At 43.4% G+C, this 17,690-nt stretch overlaps 1 protein-coding gene across 1 annotated transcript in view; it reads right to left on the bottom strand.

Annotated features, from left to right (window-relative positions):
- ESAM (endothelial cell adhesion molecule) overlaps positions 1-17,690 on the bottom strand; it is a 125,892-nt gene that overhangs the window by 24,328 nt on the left and 83,874 nt on the right. Inside the window, exon 2 of the mRNA XM_060787139.2 lies at positions 2,458-2,618. Coding sequence (XP_060643122.1) covers positions 2,458-2,618 — 161 coding nt within the window. The remainder of the gene's footprint in view (positions 1-2,457; positions 2,619-17,690) is intronic.

Here is a 17,690-nt window from a genome sequence, read left to right as displayed (position 1 = left end):
CACTCACCCAGCTGTAAAAAAGGAGGGGGGTGGGGTGCTATTGCTATGAGTCTTTGGGACCTGAATGCATTACAGGCTGCAAAGTGCTTTAAGATATGCTCAGTGTTCCCCTGCACGCTAGTGGGCAAAGACAACAACATAGATAGCTGGACTCCAGATAGCAGAGTGCATGTTACGTCTTCCAGGAGCTTGGTTTGCATTGCCCCTTAGTTGCTTGAAATAGCATCCCTTTGCATTTCCCCCAGGGTTGCTACAGTCTTAGCAGCACCCTAATAGTCAAACATTAACAGAGGCTGGAAGCCTTTTGCAGCTTTTGACTTAAAAAAGTATCTCCTTGGTCCAAAGACCGCCCTTTTTCCTGGGGATGAGATCTCCATTTTGGAGAAACTCTCCTGCCTTCTTTAGTTCAGAAAAAAAAGCCTCAGATGTGCTGGTGGTCCAGCTAGGCGGCTCAGACAGGCCATCGTGAGTATGGTTACCCTCTTGCCTTAGAAACTAGTGCTGAGCTCAGATAGGGGAAGACCTGCTCTTTCTAAAAGATAGTAGCTCAGCGCTGGGGCAGAGAATATCTCAGGATTTCTCTGCCATTGGGAGAGGCTCCATTACTTTATCCCCAAACTAATCTTGAGCTTGGATAGGGGAAGACTTGCTCTTTCTAAAACATAGCAGCTCAGGGTTAGGGTAAAAGATCCCAGGATTTTTCTGCCGTTGGGGAAAGTTAATTCAGTAGCTGAAGCAAAAGGGAAGGGAAGAACATCTATATGGTTTCACAAGTTGACTGTTTGTGTTTGTAACTTCATCAAGCTGTGCCAAGTCTGTCAAGGACTTTGAGAAATAAATGTTCTGTTGATGTTCAAATCTGGAGTGGCCTCAGTTGCTGGGAATTTTGAGCTTCTAAGTAATGCACTCGCAGTTCACCCGGACAGAGAGAGAGTAGCACATCTTAGTTTTAACTTTATAGTGTTTGGGTGTGACGGCACAGTGCATTTGGATTCCTGGAGCAGGTTCACTTAGAAATACGAGGGTTGAATAAAAAGTTATACCTCCACCTTCATTACTTGAGTTTGGAGGGGAATATTTTAATAAATCAAACACAGAAATAATCCTTAGAATGTGCTCTTTAACTACCACTATTCACTTTTCCACATAATCACCAGACAATTGGTTTGCATTGCCCCTTAGTTGCTTGAAATAGCATCCCTTTGCATTTCCCCCAGATACATTTCTGCCAACAAGTTTTCTGAAGCCGTTCCAGAAGAAGTCGACACTCTGTTTCTGCAACTATCATATCACAGTTCTCTCAACGTCTTCATCAGAAGCATAATGATGTCCCCGCAGATCTTTCGTTATCGGGAACAGATGGAAGCCAGACGGTGCTAAATCTGGACTGTATGGAGGTTGTCGTACAGTGGTGAGATCCAGTCTCTGAAGTTTCAAGTCTGCGCTTTCATTTCAGGCATCAGCATCCTGGGTACCCATTGTGCACAGATCTTCCGATAGCCAGGCAAAGCAATAATGTGACCCACATGTTCTTGTGGAATGCCAATTATGCTTGAAATTTCTCTCTGAGTGATATGACAACTTTCCTGAATCAATCTGTCAACCTTTTGCTTGTGAAACTTGGTGGCTGCTGTCACAGGACATCCAACTCTGTTTGTCACGCAAGTCAGATGTTCCCACCTCAACATCTTTGAACTTACTTGCCCAACGACACACAGTACTCACATCAACACAATCACCATAAACAGCTTGCATTCTCTGATGACTCTCCTTTGGGGTGACACCTTCTGCTGTCAAGAATTCAATGGAAAGCCATGGAAACTCGCTGGATGACAAGTAAGGTCCTAAGCCTCAAAGGAAGGCAATGGCACACTTCCTATGAACATACCTTAACAAGAAAACCCTGTGATATGTTCTCCATATGTGAGAAAATGACAACAACAAAGGGCAAAGCCAACCCTCAGATTTAGCAAGGACAAAAGCATGAAGATGACAGTACCATGGTGATCGTTTTTTTTTTGGTCATGTCAGGAGTGACTTGAGAAACTGCAAGTCACTTCTGGTGTGAGAGAATTGGCCATCTGCAAGGACATTGCCCAGGGGACGCCCGGATGATTTTGATGTTTTTATCATCCTTGTGGGAGGCTTCTCTCATGTCCCTACTTGGGGAGCTGGAGCTGACAGAGGGAGCTCATCCGCCTCTCCCTGGATTCGAACCTGCGACTTGTCGGTCTTCAGTCCTGCTGGCACAGGGGTTTAACCCACTGCGCCACCGGGGGCTCCACTACCATGGTGATATCATTGTGGAATCCAGCCCACCAAGTGGTTTGCACTTTCCACTTTGCTGATCTAGCTGCGTTGGCTGCAGGAATCAGATTCTTATTGAGAGTGGACCAGTAGGATTTGAAGCTTAGCACAATTTTCCAACCCCCAGTGAAATTCCGTCTGGGATTTTACCTGAAAGGGATGAGGATTCCCTGGCCTTTCCAGGTGCCACGTAACATAGGGCTCGCTGCTGCTGTGTGTTGTATACGAGACTGGCAGGATGGCCCGCTGTCCTTGGATCACAGTCACTGAGCTGCGGCCGACCTCCACTTCCAACACAGCAGATGACAGACCTGCAAAGGGTGAGAGAGAATGGAGTCAATTCCTCTTCTGTCATTAAGATCTGTGGACTTTTCCTCCGATATTTAACAGATAAAGTTCTATGCCAACTCAGTTATTGATACTATAAGGTACTTGTCCTTATTATCAAGAGAGGAGCTGAATTTGTCATCTGTTTTAATACACTATATGTGCTTAGACAAACCAATATTAAAACAGATGTATGTAAAGATATAATTATTCACTGCTTTTATGCTTCCACACAAGAAAGAAGTTTTTAGATTAGAATCTTATTTTATTTTATTTTATTTACAGTATTTATTAGGCTTGGATAGCCACGGAAAAATTTGGTTCTAAACTCGTTTTGTTTTTAGGGGGCCCTTGCGTTTCGTTTTTTTTAAAGAATTCCGAAATGTTACTTTAAAAAATTTCGAAATATATGAAATTTCGTAAAATTACGAATCGATTCGTTAATGGTGGACGCGATTGCACAATATGCTAAAAAAACCTCCAAACGGGATAGGGGGAACTTCTGAAGCTTCCCTCTCCCTCTGTTGTTGACTGTTGGTGTGATAAAACAAACAACAACTATATTATATTATATTATATTAATTATATTATATTATATTATTATAATATGATTATATTATATTGTTGTATATTATACACTATTATAATATAATATTATATTATTGTATATTATATTATATTATATGTATAATATAATATTATATATTATTATATTATATTATTATTATATTATATTATATTATATTACATTATATTATAATATATTATATTATATTATAATATACAATTATAATATAATATAGTAATAATATAGTAATATAATATATAATAATATAATATACAATACTATAATATAATAGTATTATAATAATATAATATAATATAATATAATATAATATAATATATTTTGTTGTTGTTCATTCGTTCAGTCGTCTCCGACTCCTCGTGACCTCATGGACCAGCCCACGCCAGAGCTCCCTGTCGGCCGTTACCACCCCCAGCTCCCTCAAGGTCAGTCCAGTCACTTCAAGGATGCCATCCATCCATCTTGCCCTTGGTCGGCCCCTCTTCCTTTTGCCTTCCACTTTCCCCAGCATCATTGTCTTCTCTAGGCTTTCCTGTCTCCTCATGATGTGGCCAAAGTACTTCAACTTTGTCTCTAGTATCTTTCCCTCCAGTGAGCAGTCGGGCTTTATTTCCTGGAGGATGGACTGGTTGGATCTTCTCGCAGTCCAAGGCACTCTCAGAACTTTCCTCCAACACCACAGTTCAAAAGCATCTCTCTTCCTTTGCTCAGCCTTCCCTATAGTGCAGCTCTCACATCCGTAGGTTACTACAGGGAATACCATTGCCTTGATATATTATATTATCATAATATTATTATATTATATTATATATTACAATTGCATATTATAAAATACAATTACAAAATTACGAAATAATTACGAAAATTGGAAAAATTGTTTCGATTCTTAATTACTCCTCACACGATTCCTGCATGGCTCAATATTGGATCGTAAGCTAATTTAAATACGAATTAATAACGAATTACGAAATTAACGAACTGGATCGCCCAAGCCAAGTATTTATATTTTGCCCTTCTCATCCTGCCATCACAGAACACCTATATGGCAAACATTCAATGTCATTATACACTGACAAGACAGAAAATTATCCACAAATAGAGATATATAGGCTTTCCCATGAGCTTCTGGGTGAAAAAGGAATGGGATATGCACAAGTGAACCATTTGATACTACATAACTTGTCTGGCAGGAAGGTAGCGGGAAGGTAACGGCACTCCATGCAGTCATGACCTTGGACGTGTCTACGGACAACGCCGGCTCTTCGGCTTAGAAGTGGAGATGAGCACCAACCCAGAGTTGGTGACTAGACTTAATGTCAGGGGAAAACCTTTAATTTTACCCTAACTTGTACCAGAATGCATGAAAAACAAATGAAACGGCCCAATGGAGAGGTAGCTGAACTATCACATTTTCCCTCCATGTGTTAGGTGCTGCTGCCTCCCCTTTTCGTGTCTGTTTGTGGAGTATTGTTTTGATAAGTTTTGTTTTGTATGTCAGAAGCATTAAGGAAAGGCATTTCTTGCCTGTGAAGGTACACACCTTGCTCTCTCCTAGCAACTCATTCCATTATATGCATGGCATACAAAAGTGTGCCATGCAAACATGTTCACGTGCCAGGAATCATGGTTTTTCATTATATTTTAATCAGATCGAAACTTAAGATAGGTCGTGGGGTCGGCAAAGGGATGCCAATGAATGGGATTTCTGCTCAGATTGGTTAATGACCCTTATGGCATTAAAATTATACATTTCAGTTTAATAATATAATTGCTATAGGCTCCCAATTCCAATGCTAAATCTATATAAATAAACATTTAATGTTCGTTTGTGCTATTCACATAACTCAAAAACCACTGGGGCAATTGGCACCAAATTTGGACACAAGACACCTAACAGTCCAATGTATGTTCTCCACTAAAAAAATTGATTTTTTTCATTTGGGAGTTGTAGTTGCTGGAATTTATAGTTCACCTACAATCAAAGAGCATTCTGAATTCCACCAACAATAGAATTGGACCAAACTTGGCACACATGTTGTTCATGGAAACAACAGAAAATACTGGAAGTCTTTGGTGGGCAGTGTCCTTTGCTTTTGGAGTTGTAGCTCACCTACATCCAGAGCTCACTGTGGACTCAAACAATGATGGATCTGGACCAAACTCTACACGAATACTCAATATGCCCAAATGTGGACACTGGTGGAGTTTGGGGGAGATAGAATCTTGACATTCGGGAGTTGTAGTTCACCTACAATCACAGAGCATTCTGAACCCCACCAACGATATAATTGGGCCAAACCTCCCGCACAGAACCCCCATGTGGGCCACAGCAACGCGTGGCAGGGGATGGCTAGTCTATATAAATAAAAATGTAATGTTCGTTTGTGGGATTAACAGAACTCAAAAACCACTGGACAAATTGACACCAAATTTGGACACAAGACATCTAACAACCCAATGTATGTCCTTCACTCAAAAAAATTGATTTTGTCATTTGGGAGTTGTAGTTGCTGGGATTTATAGTTCACCTACAATCACAGAGCATTCTGAACCCCACCAATGATAGAATTGGGCCAAACCTCCCACACAGAACCCCCATGTGGGCCACAGCAATGCGTGGCAGGGGATGGCTAGTCTATATAAATAAAAATGTAATGTTTGTTTGTGGGATTAACATAACTCAAAAACCACTGGATGAATCGACACCAAATGTGGACACAATACACCTATCAGGCCAACAAGTGACCATCATTCATAAAAACACTGAAAAACACAGTGGAAGGGACTTAAAAAGCAAAAAAATACATTACAACACATGCGCAAAACCACATATATATACACAAACACTCATATATACACATATACACAAATATATATAGGTAAAGATAAAAGTTTTTCCCTGACATTAAGTCCAGTCGTGTCTGACTATGGAAGTTGGTGCTCATTTCCATATGTGTATATGAGTCCCCCTGCGGGGGTTGAGAAAGGTGGGGTACAAATAATTGAAAAATATATATACACACTTATATACACAACTGCACACACACAAAACACATATACACAGACTGGGCCACAGCAACGCATGGCAGGGGACAGCTAGTACTATATATTTTTCTTCTCTATTTGAAGTGACCCTTTCGCTTTATGCCAGCTTTCCTATGTAACTCTCCGCCCCCGATAAATCAGATTACATCCATTTTTCCAAAAGCAAAGGGGGAGTGGGATATTCCATTTTTGGAATGGCATAAACAAATTCTTTCAGTGGAATTTTACCAGTTTGGGGTGGAAACACTGCAGTAGGAACACACTGCACTGGTTAACTCTGTGAAGGTTTGTGTGTATGCAATCCTTGTAGATGACTGGTAAGTACAATTCCTTGCGTGCAACTGATTTGTGAGCAGTTGTCACCTTAGGATACCCAGCGTTGCATGAGGGGGAGCTCATTTTCTTTAAAACTATCAAACTCACGAAAGTGGCATTCCCCCTCTCATTAGTATTTCTATTCCAGGACTGCGAAAGCTGATTAATTAAAAAGCACATGCCAGAAGAGGGCAACTGTACTCTGAACTCTTGAGAGTAGAACATTCTTGTGCCAAAGTGGTTTTACATCACCTATCTAGAAAACAAAAAAAAAATTCCGATATCCAGCCCACTCAAAGGCAGAATACCTCACCCAAAAAGAAGGAAAGAGAGGAAAACAAGCTGCTTAAGCTCTGGTTCTATGTATTGTCGAAGGTTTTCATGGCTGGAATCACTAGGTTGTTATAGGTTTTTTCGGGCTGTATGGCCATGGTCTAGAGGCATTCTCTCCTGACGTTTCGCCTGCATCTATGGCAAGCATCCTCAGAGGTAGTGAGGTCTGTTGGAACTAGGCAAAAGGGTTTATATATCTGTGGAATGACCAGGGTGAGACAAAGGACTCTTGTCTGCTGGAGCTAGGTGTGGATGTTTCAACTGAACACCTTGATTAGCATACAATGGCCTGACTGTGCCTGGGGCAAACTTTTGTTGAGAGGTAATTAGATGTCCTTGTTTGTTTCCTCTCTGTTGTTGTGCTGTTGCAATTTTAGAGTTTTTTTAATACTGGTAGCCAGATTTTGTTCATTTTCATTGTTTCTTCTTTTCTGTTGAAATTGTCCACATGCTTGTGGATTTCAATGGCTTCTCTGCATAGTCTGACATGGTGGTTGTGATAGTGGCCCAGCATTTCTGTGTCCTCAAATAAAATGCTGTGTCCAGGTTGGTTCATCAGGTGCTCTGCTATGGCTGACTTCTCTGGTTGAATGCAGTGCCTTTCATGTTCCTTGATTCGTGTTTGGGCGCTGCATTTGGTGGTCTCTATGTAGACTTGTCCACAGCTGCATGGTACACGGTAGACTCCTGCAGAAGTGAGAGGATCCCTCTTGTCCATTACTGAACGTAGCATTAGTTGGATTTTCTTGGTGGGTCTGTAGATAGTTTGTATGTTGTGTTTCCTCATCAACTTCCCTATGTGGTCAGTGATTCCCTTGATGTATGGCAAGAACACCTTTCCTCTGGGTGGATCTTTGTCTTGACTCTCGTGGCTTGTTCTCGGTCTTGCAGCTCTTCTGATGTCTGAGGTGGAGTCTCCATTGGCCTGTAGAACCCAGTTGAGGTGGTTCAGTTCATCTTGAAGGAGGTGGGATTCGCAGATTCTTTTTGCTCTGGTTCTGCTTCCACAGTCCACTAAAGCTTCCTAACGTGCTTCACTTTCTCCAAAGTGCCTCTTATTAGTAAATTACACCAGCGTGGACCTGCATTTTGTGGACCATGGAATAGAAGAGGTAGGATTGTCTGCTGAAATAAAGGACAAGATAGTACTGTATATATTCAAGTATAAGCCGACTTGAATATAAGCCGAGACACCTAATTTTACGGCAAAAATCTGGGGAAAAAAGATTGACTTGAGTACAAGCCATGGATGGTAAATGCAGCAACTACTGGTAAATCTATATAAATACAAATGTAATGTTTGTCTGTGGGATTAACATAACTAAAAAACCGCTGGACGAATTGCTGCCAAATTTGACCGCAAAATGCCTACTAACACAAGGAGTGACCATCACTCAAAAAAATGATTTTGTCATTAGGTTTTTGAAGTTGCTGGGATTTATAGTTCACCTTCAATCAAAGAGAATTCTGAACTCTACCAATGATGGAATTGAACCAAACTTGGCACACAGGACTCCCATGACCAACAGAAAATACTAGAAGGGCTTGGTGGGCATTGACTTTGAGTGTGGGAATTGTAATTCACTTACATCCAGAGAGCACTATGGACTCAAACAATGATAGATCTGGACCAAACTTGGCACAAATATTCCATATGCCCAAATATGAACACAGATGGAGTTTGGGAAAAAGTATCAGTGTAGGGTGGTGGCAGAAGTGGGACGGACCATATTCAAGTCTTGGCTCTGACAGAAACAAAAACAGGAGAGCACCAAATCTGACAGATAACCATCCATCCTCTGTTTAAAAGCCTCCAAAGAAGGAGCCTCCACCACACTCCAGCATAGAGAGGTCCACTGCTGAACAGATCTCACAGTCAGGAAGTTCTTCCTAATGTTTATTTATTTATTTACTTACTTACTTTACTTGTATACCGCAGTTTCTCAGCCTAACCGGCGACTCAACACAGTTTACAACAAGGGTAAAATCAGTCACAATATCCAATTTAAAACACAAAAGCACAATATACAGTATTACACAACAATAATAATAATGTTCAGATGGAATCTCCTTTCTTGTAGTTTGAAGCCATTGTTCTGCGTCCTAGTCTCCAGGGAAGCAGAAAACAAGCTTGCTCCCTCTTCCCTATGACTTCCTCTTACATATTTATACATGGCTATCATGTCTTCTCTCAGCCTTCTCTTCTTCAGGCTAAACATACCCAGCTCTTTAAGCTGCTCCTCATAGGGCTTGTTTTTCAGACCCTTGATCATATAAATGTGCCCTCCTCTGGACACATTCCCGCTTGTCAACATCTCCCTTCATCATAAGTTAAAAAGACCATTCAGAAGAGACAAATCGAAGTCCAAGTCTAGAGTCATAATTCAAGATCCATCCATTGTCAATCACATGATTCCTTTATAATTAGTACTGCTGCGACTACTACGACTGCTGCTCGAAAGCTTGGTCCCACAGTCATGATTTCAATTTCTTCCTGAAGGACAGGAGAGAGGGGAATGACCTGATTTCATTAGCGAGTGTGTTCCACAGACAGGAGGCCACCACCAAGAAGGCCCTGACCCTCATCCCCGCCAAAGGCACCTGTGAAGGTGGAGGGATTGAAAACAGGGCCTCCCCTGATGATGCAAAGATACAGAATGGGGGACAATGCCTGGCTCGAGAGCAGTACGTGTGAAAAAGATCTTGAAGTCCTCGTGGACAACAAGTTAAACATGAGCCAACAATGTGATGTGGTGGCAAAAAAGCCAATGGGAATTTGGCCAGCATCAATAGAAGCATAGGTCCAGGGAAGTAATGCTACCCCTCTATTCTGCTTTGGTTAGACCACACCTGGAATACTGTGTCCAATTCTGGGCACCGCAATTCAAGAGAGATATTGACAAGCTGGAATGTGTCCAGAGGAGGGCAACTAAAATGATCAAGGGTCTGGAGAACAAGCCCTATGAGGAGCGGCTTAAGGAGCTGGGCATGTTTAGCCTGAAGAAGAGAAGGCTGAGAGGGGATATGATAGCCATGTATAAATATGTGAGAGGAAGCCACAGGGAGGAGGGAGCAAACTTGTTTTCTGCTTCCTTGCAGACTAGGACGCGGAACAATGGCTTCAAACTACAAGAGAGGAGATTGCATCTGAACGTGAGGAAGAACTTCCTGACTGTGAGAGCTGTTCAGCAGTGGAACTCTCTGCCCCGGAGTGTGGTGGAGGCTCCTTCTTTGGAAGCTTTTAATCAGAGGCTGGATGGTCATCTGTCAGGGGTGATTTGAATGCAATATTCCTGCTTCTTGGCAGGGGGTTGGACTGGATGGCCCATGAGGTCTCTTCCAACTCTTTGATTCTATGATTCTATGATCTTAACCCGTGAGGTGGATCATAGAGGGAGATACATTCGGACAAGTAAGGTGGGTCAGAACCATTTAGAGCAGCGGTTCTCAACCTGTGGGTCCCCAGATGTTTTGGTCTTCAACACCCAGAAATCCTAACAGCTGGTAAACTGGCTGGGATTTCTGGGAGATGTAGGACAAAACACCTGGGGACCCACAGGTTGAGAACCACTGGTTTAGAGCTTTATAGGCTAAAGCCAGCACTTTGAATTGTGCTCGGTAGCAGACCAGCATCTTTTATGTATCTTTTATGTAAGCTTAGTGACCATCTTTGCGAGGACAGGATGGGAACTCCTAAGCTTAGTACAATACTTCAATCATTGGGCATCACAGGCTCTATGGCTCTACGCTGTTAGTGTTACGCTCCTTTCGGAACAATATAGAAATAAGTAAAAATGGCAAGTGCTTTTCTTTGCATTTAATATTTTAATTGCAATATCTCAGAACTACCATTCCAGAGGGAAGCTGGCATCTCTGGGGCAAGTGATGGGCTTGATTCTGACGGTTATGATCAGGACGTGGAGGCTGGAGGGCAAAACATCAGCTGAAATCGGATGCTCCACAAACGCTTTGCATCTTCCTGACATTGCGATACCATGGAAGATGTCAACGAGAAGGGGGAACTTGCCCAGAAGGCTGGGAGAATTATCATGCATCTTTCAGACTTTGCCCATTGCCTGCTCCCTGCCTAAATCCCAGAAATAATTATGACGGCAATGTTGAATAGTATCAGAAATGCAGTCCATTAAATGGGAAGCCTTCTGTACAAGAGCTAGTGACCAGAAACCACTTGTCTCATGCATTTTAATGCACCAACTCTCTTGGAATTTCTTAACCAAACAGTGGCCATTTGCATTTGATCTTTGCATTCCTGCAAACAAAGAATGCAAAATGGGTTTTTGGAGACATTGGAAAGGGGGTTTTCCAAATTAAAACATCGGGGTTGCTGAGCGATTTCTCTATCAGCTTTAAACTCTGGTGGATGAAGACCCAAGAAAAGACTATTCCCTTCCATTTTTAATAGCATCTGGTACCCAAAGAATGATGTGTGCACAAGGAAGGAAATGTCATTTCTGGACTCCAGCTCCCATAAACCTCTTCTTTAACCTTTCTAAGGTCAGACAACTATGGTTTGGGAAAGTGATGGAGGAATGGATTTAATGGATGAGGAACTTTCATTTTTTAGGTCAAATTTGACCCACCGTTCCCATGTGGTCTCAGAAAGAGATCTGACCCTTCCCCCCCAACCTCAAAGTCCCCCAAGATGTAGTAGTCTTCACACAAGAAAACTAAGCGGGCCGGCATGCAGACTCACTATCAAATTGCCACAGGCAGTTGTGGATGCAACAGCCACACGACTACGGAAAGAAACACTTGTGTGAAACTTTCTATCTGGATGGATGTTCTATTCTGGAAGACAGATTAAGGCTTTAAAGGAAAACACAACACATGGGTTCAATAAATATATTTTTATGGAGCATGCTACCCCTCTATTCTGCCTTGGTTAGACCACACCTGGAATATTGTGTCTAATTCTGGGCACCAAAACTGAAGTGACATATTGACAAGCTGGAATGTGTTCAGAGGAAGGCGACTAAAATGATCAAGCCCTGGCCCTTGAATACTCCAGCTGGATGTCAGCTGTGACCAGCAGTGCTAAAGAATTTGAAGAGGCACGAATGGAGGGCAAAAGAGAGAAACGTGCCAAGTGGAAGGCGCGTCATGCCAACCCCAATCGAGACCGCCTTCCACCTGGAAACCAATGCCCTCACTGTGGGAGAAGATGCAGATCAAGAATAGGGCTCCACAGTCACCTATGGACACACCAAAACACTGATCCTGGAAGACTATCCTACTCGGCCAATGAGGAATCGCCTAAAAAAGTAAAGCAGCGGCAAAAACAAAAATCAATGGGATTTTGGTCTGCATCAATAGGAGTCTAGTGTCTAGATCCAGGGAAGTAATGCTCCCCATGCTCTATTCTGCCTTGGTTAGACCACACCTGGAATATTGTGTCTAATTCTGGGCACCACAATTGAAGAGAAATATTGACAAGCTGGAATGTGGCCAGAGGAAGGCAACTAAAATTATCAAGTGTCTGGAGAACAAGCCCTATGAGGAGCGGCTTAAAGATCTGGTCATGTTTAGCCTGAAGAAGAGAAGTCCGAAAGGAGACATGATAGCCATGTATAAATATGGGAGAGGAAGCCACAGGGAGGAGGGAGTGAACTTATTTTCTGCTGCTCTGGAGACTAAGATGCGGAACAATGGCTTCAAACCACAAGAAAGGAGATTCCATCTGAACATGAGGAAGAGCTTCCTGACTGTGAGAGCTGTTTGGCAGTGGAACTCTCTGCCCCGGAGTGTGGTGGGGGCTCCTTCTTTGGAGGCTTTTAAACAGAGGCTGGATGGCCATCTGTCGGGGGTGATTTGAATGTGATTTTCCTGCTTCTTGGTGGGGATTGGACTGGATGGCCCATGAGGTCTCTTCCAACTCTATGATTCTATGATAAGGATTCTCTTTTTATACCCCAGATTTGGTGCTCTTCTGTTTTGACTTGACTATGGTCCGTCCCACTTCTGCCACCACCCTAGTCTGATGCTTTTCAGTTACTGAACCCTGAAGGCACTTCTGTGTCACTGTTTTCCTTTCTGTTTGCTCAGTTCACCAATTCCCAAACTGTCCCCACCAGCATAGTTTTTGGAAGCTAACATCCAATACAGAACTTTTCAGTGCTCTGGTTGTAGGCGTCATACCATACCAAGCACTTGGCTCCTTAGCACTCAGAACAACTAAGATGTCATTATCATTGCCTCCAATCTCTCCCTCCTCCCCAGCTTTGGCTCCATAAAGGATGTACCATCTGCCTTCAGAAGGATGGGATTTCCTGCTTACCAAGGTCAAGCATTGAGCAGAAGGATGCAAGACAATGGGGGCCCTTCCCACCTCGCCGGAACCCTGTGCTGACATCAAGCCCAGACACTTCCAAAGAACACTTTGGTGAAACAAAACCCTGGAAATGCCTGGGACAACAACAGGAAGCGCCACTTACGTCTTGCTTGATAAGGCACCAAGACTGATCCAAAGTGTCTCCTTCTTTCCTATCAGCTCCTTGCAGATTCAAACAATATTACAATTTATTGTCAAAGGCTTTCATGGCTGGAATCACTGGGTTGTTGTAGGTTTTTCGGACTATATGGCCATGTTCAAGAAGCATTCTCTCCTGACGTTTCGCCTGCATCTATGGCAAGCATCCTCAGAGGTTGTGAGGTCTCAGAGGTTGTGAAGACCTCACAATCTCTGGGGATGCTTGCCATAGATGCAGGCAAAACGTCAGGAGAGAATGCTTCTAGAACATGGCCATATAGCCCAAAAAACCTACAACTACCCAATATTACAATTGCAGGTCTTGCTGGTGTTGGCACTGGCTTTTCCCACTCTCTGAAATGAGATCCTTCTTTCAACCTCCTTAAGGGCCCAGGCCCAAAAGACACCTTGCAATCCAAATAGGATCAATACACCCTCCAACTATCCAGATTTGGCAGGGACAGTCCCCATTAATAGTCTGTTGTCTCTCTTTTTTCAGTTGTTTTCGAAATGTCCCAATTTCAATATTCTTTTCCCACTTTCTCTCTCTTACGTCAATTGCTGCAAACTGAGGTTGAAGTGCAAAACGGGGTTTATCTATCTGTGGAATGTCCTGTGGAATGTCCAGTCTGGCAATTGGCCTTGATTAGCATTGAATAGCCTTACAGCTTCAAAGCCTGGCTGCTTCCTGCCTGGGGGAATCCTTTGGTAGGCATCCTCAGAGGTTGTGAAGTCTGTTGGAAACTTTGGAAACTAGGAAAACTCTTGTCTGTTGGAGGCAAGTGTGAATCTTGCAATTGGCCTTGATTAGCATTGAATAGCCTTACAGCTTCAAAGCATGGCTGCTTCCTTCCTGGGGCAATCCTTTGGCAGGCATCCTCAGAGGTTGTGAAGTCTGTTGAAAATTATCTGTGGAATGTTCAGGGTGAGAGGAAGAACTCTTGTCTGTTGGAGGCAAGTGTGAATCTTGCAATTGGCCTTGATTAGCATTGAATAGCCTTGCAGCTTCAAAGCCTGGCTGCTTCCTGCCTGGGTGAATCCTTTGGCAGGCATCCTCAGAGGTTGTGAGTTCTGTTGGAAACTATCTGTGGAATGTCCAGGGTGGGAGGAAAAGCTGTTGTCTGTTGCAATTGGCCTTGATTAGTATTGAATAGCCTTGCAGCTTCAAAGCCTGGCTGCTTCCTGCCTGGGGGAATCCTTTGGCAGGCATCCTCAGAGGTTGTGAGTTCTGTTGGAAACTATTTGTGGAATGTCCAGGGTGGGAGGAAGAGCTGTTGTTTGTTGCAATTGGCCTTGATTAGTATTGAATAGCCTTGCAGCTTCAAAGCCTGGCTGCTTCCTGCCTGGGGGAATCCTTTGGCAGGCATCCTCAGAGGTTGTGAGTTCTGTTGGAAACCTTCTGTGGAATGTCCAGGTTGTAAGGAAGAGCTGTTGTCTGTTGCAATTGGTCTTGATTAGTATTGAATAGCCTTGCAGCTTCAAAGCCTGGCTGCTTCCTGCCTGGGGGAAACCTTTGGCAGGCATCCTCAGAGGTTGTGAGGTCTGTTGGAAACTAGGAAAATTGCTTTATTGTTTGGCTTTGCACTTCGATTTCTCTGTGAGAAAGCTCTAATGGACTCTGCTGAATGACAGCACCAGAGAATTCTAAGCACTCCTCAAAACTACAAATCCCATCAGATGGAGGCTGTTAAAATAGTACAAAAACTGTGAAATGCAGGTACATTCTCAGCATCAGAACAGACAGGGCAGCAGTACAACTCTGTACACTTACCCACACATTGTCTATCAAGTCACCCAGGATGAATTCCCAAAGAAAGTTTGTGACAGAGCTGGCAAAGCATGCCATCTGGGATATGAGCAAATAAACATATGAGACAGGCATACAGGCACACGATTCCCTCCACCCACTTTTTTGCTTCTCATTGAACTCCATGCAACGCGTAGCAAGGAATATTCGAGTCATTTGCAAGAAGGTTTCTTTTTGTGCACATCATCCCTGCTTTAAGAATGGTATTTTAAACTCCAGTGACTAGCGAAGATATACACTCGTTTCCTTGGAGATAGCCCAAAGCAATAAGGCCACCTGTCACTGTGATGTTCACAACAGACAACAAAATGTGGGCACTACGCAAATGTTCTTCAGGCAAATCTGATGACACCAGCCATAAGCAACGGGTCAGGAAATATTAACAGGTGGGAACATGGAGTGCTAGATCCACAGCCCTTGTGGATGCCGGAGTGCTGGGGAGAGCGAGGGGATGCCGTTCCGCAGCCAACAGGGCAAGCCGGTTTAATTGCTGGAGTCCGAGCTACGGAGATTATTCTGTAGTAGAGCAAGAGAGGGATCAACTGGGGAAATTATCTACTGAGGAGAGGTCAATGGGGCAGGGCTGGAAGGAGAGCGGCAAAGAGCTCCTGCTGAGGTCTTGCTGTCTCCACTTTCTCTGTAGCAAACAGGCTGGTTCGACATTGACATATAATGTATTTATTTATTTATTTGTTTCGAGGTTTTATTTACCGACCCTCTCACCTTCAAAGAGGGATTCGGACCGGTTCACAACATGTGTTAACGTACAAAAATATACAATAACAACACAATGCAACATCATTACACGATTAAAATATAAGTACCATAAACATTATCATCACAGTTATAAGAGCCAAATCGTCCACACAATCGCACTCCCAAACTACCGTTCATCATCCTCCTTTCATGTGGGCAAAGAATTAAATCAGTTGTCAAATGCCACATTCCACAACCAGGTCTTTGTTAATTTCCTGAATGTCATGAGGGAGGGGGCAGTTCTGATCTCTAATGGCAGGGAGTTCCAAAGCCGGGGAGCCACCATCGAGAAGGCCCTGTCTCTCGTCCCCACCAGCCGTGACTGTGCAGGCGGTGGGACCGAGTGCAGGGCCCCTAAGGACGATCTTAATGGTCTTGATCAGGGGTCCTCAAACTTTGTAAACAGAGGGCCAGGTAACAGTCCCTCAAACTGTTGGAGGGCCGGATTATAATTTGAAAAAAAAAATGAATGAATTCCTATGCACACTGCACATATCTTATTTGTAGTGCAAAAAAAAAAAAACACTAAACAATACAATAATTAAAATGAAAAACAATTTTAACAAATATAAACTTATTAGTATTTCAATGGGAAGTGTGGACCTGTTTTTGACTGATGAGATAAGATTTTTGTTCAATGTATTGTTGAAGGTTTTCATGGCCAGAATCACTGGGTTGTTGTAGGTTTTTCAGGCTGTATGGCCATGTTCTAGAAGCATTCTCTCCTGACGTTTTGCTTGCATCTGTGGTAAGCATCCTCAGAGGTTGTGAGGTTTGTCCCATCCTCTGAACCTTCCCCAACAATCTTAACCTCTGAAGTGAGTCACAACCTCACAACCTCTGAGGATGCTTGCCACAGATGCAGGCAAAACGTCAGGAGAGAATGCTTCTAGAGCATGATCATAAAGCTCAAAAAACCTACAATCCAGATTGTTGTTATTGTGTGCTTTCAAGTTGTTTCAGACTTAGGTTGACCCTGAGTGAGGGCCGAGTAAATGACTTTGGAGGGCCGTATCCGGCCCCCGGGCCTTAGTTTGAGGACCCCTGGTCTTGATGGTTCATAGGGGAGAATACGTTCGGAGACGTAAACAGGGCCGGAATCGTTTAGGGCTTTATAGGTTAACACCAGCACTTTGAATTGTGCTCGGAAGCTAATCGGCAGCCAGTGGAGCTCGAGTAACAGCGGAGTGGTGTGCTCCCTGTACCCAGCACCCATTAATGCTCGAACTGCATTATATGTAGAACTATATAATACAGTTCAAACTGCATTATATGGCAGCGTAGAACCAGCTATTCTCTCCATTCTGATCACATTCCCATTAAAAACAAAAACAAAATCAGTAATCACTTGGAGCTTCCTTACAGAAGTAACAGGGAACGGTTCCACCTTGTCTCCTGCATATATACCCCCAGTACCAACTGCAAATCTGGGCAAGAGTGAAGAGAGAAGGGGCCAGGGGGACAGTTCCATCTTGTCTCCTGCATATGTCATCAATTGGGGACCCCTCCCCTCAGCACCAACTGCCACTCTGGGCAGGAGTGAAGAGAGAGGGGGCCGGGGGACAGTTCCATCTTGTCTCCTGCATATGCCATCAGTTGGGGACTCCTCCCCTCAGCACCAACTACCGCTCTGGGCCAGAGTGAAGAGAGAGGGGGGCAGGGGACAGTTCCATCTTGTCTCCTGCATATGTCATCAGTTGGGGACTCCTCCCCCCAGCACCAACTGC

This window comes from Anolis sagrei, chromosome 7 (assembly GCF_037176765.1).
Source record: "Anolis sagrei isolate rAnoSag1 chromosome 7, rAnoSag1.mat, whole genome shotgun sequence".
In the NCBI taxonomy this organism is placed as follows: Eukaryota; Metazoa; Chordata; class Lepidosauria; order Squamata; family Dactyloidae; genus Anolis; species Anolis sagrei.
Note: the sequence above shows the minus strand (reverse complement) of the source record. Positions and strands in the feature narration are given on the sequence as shown.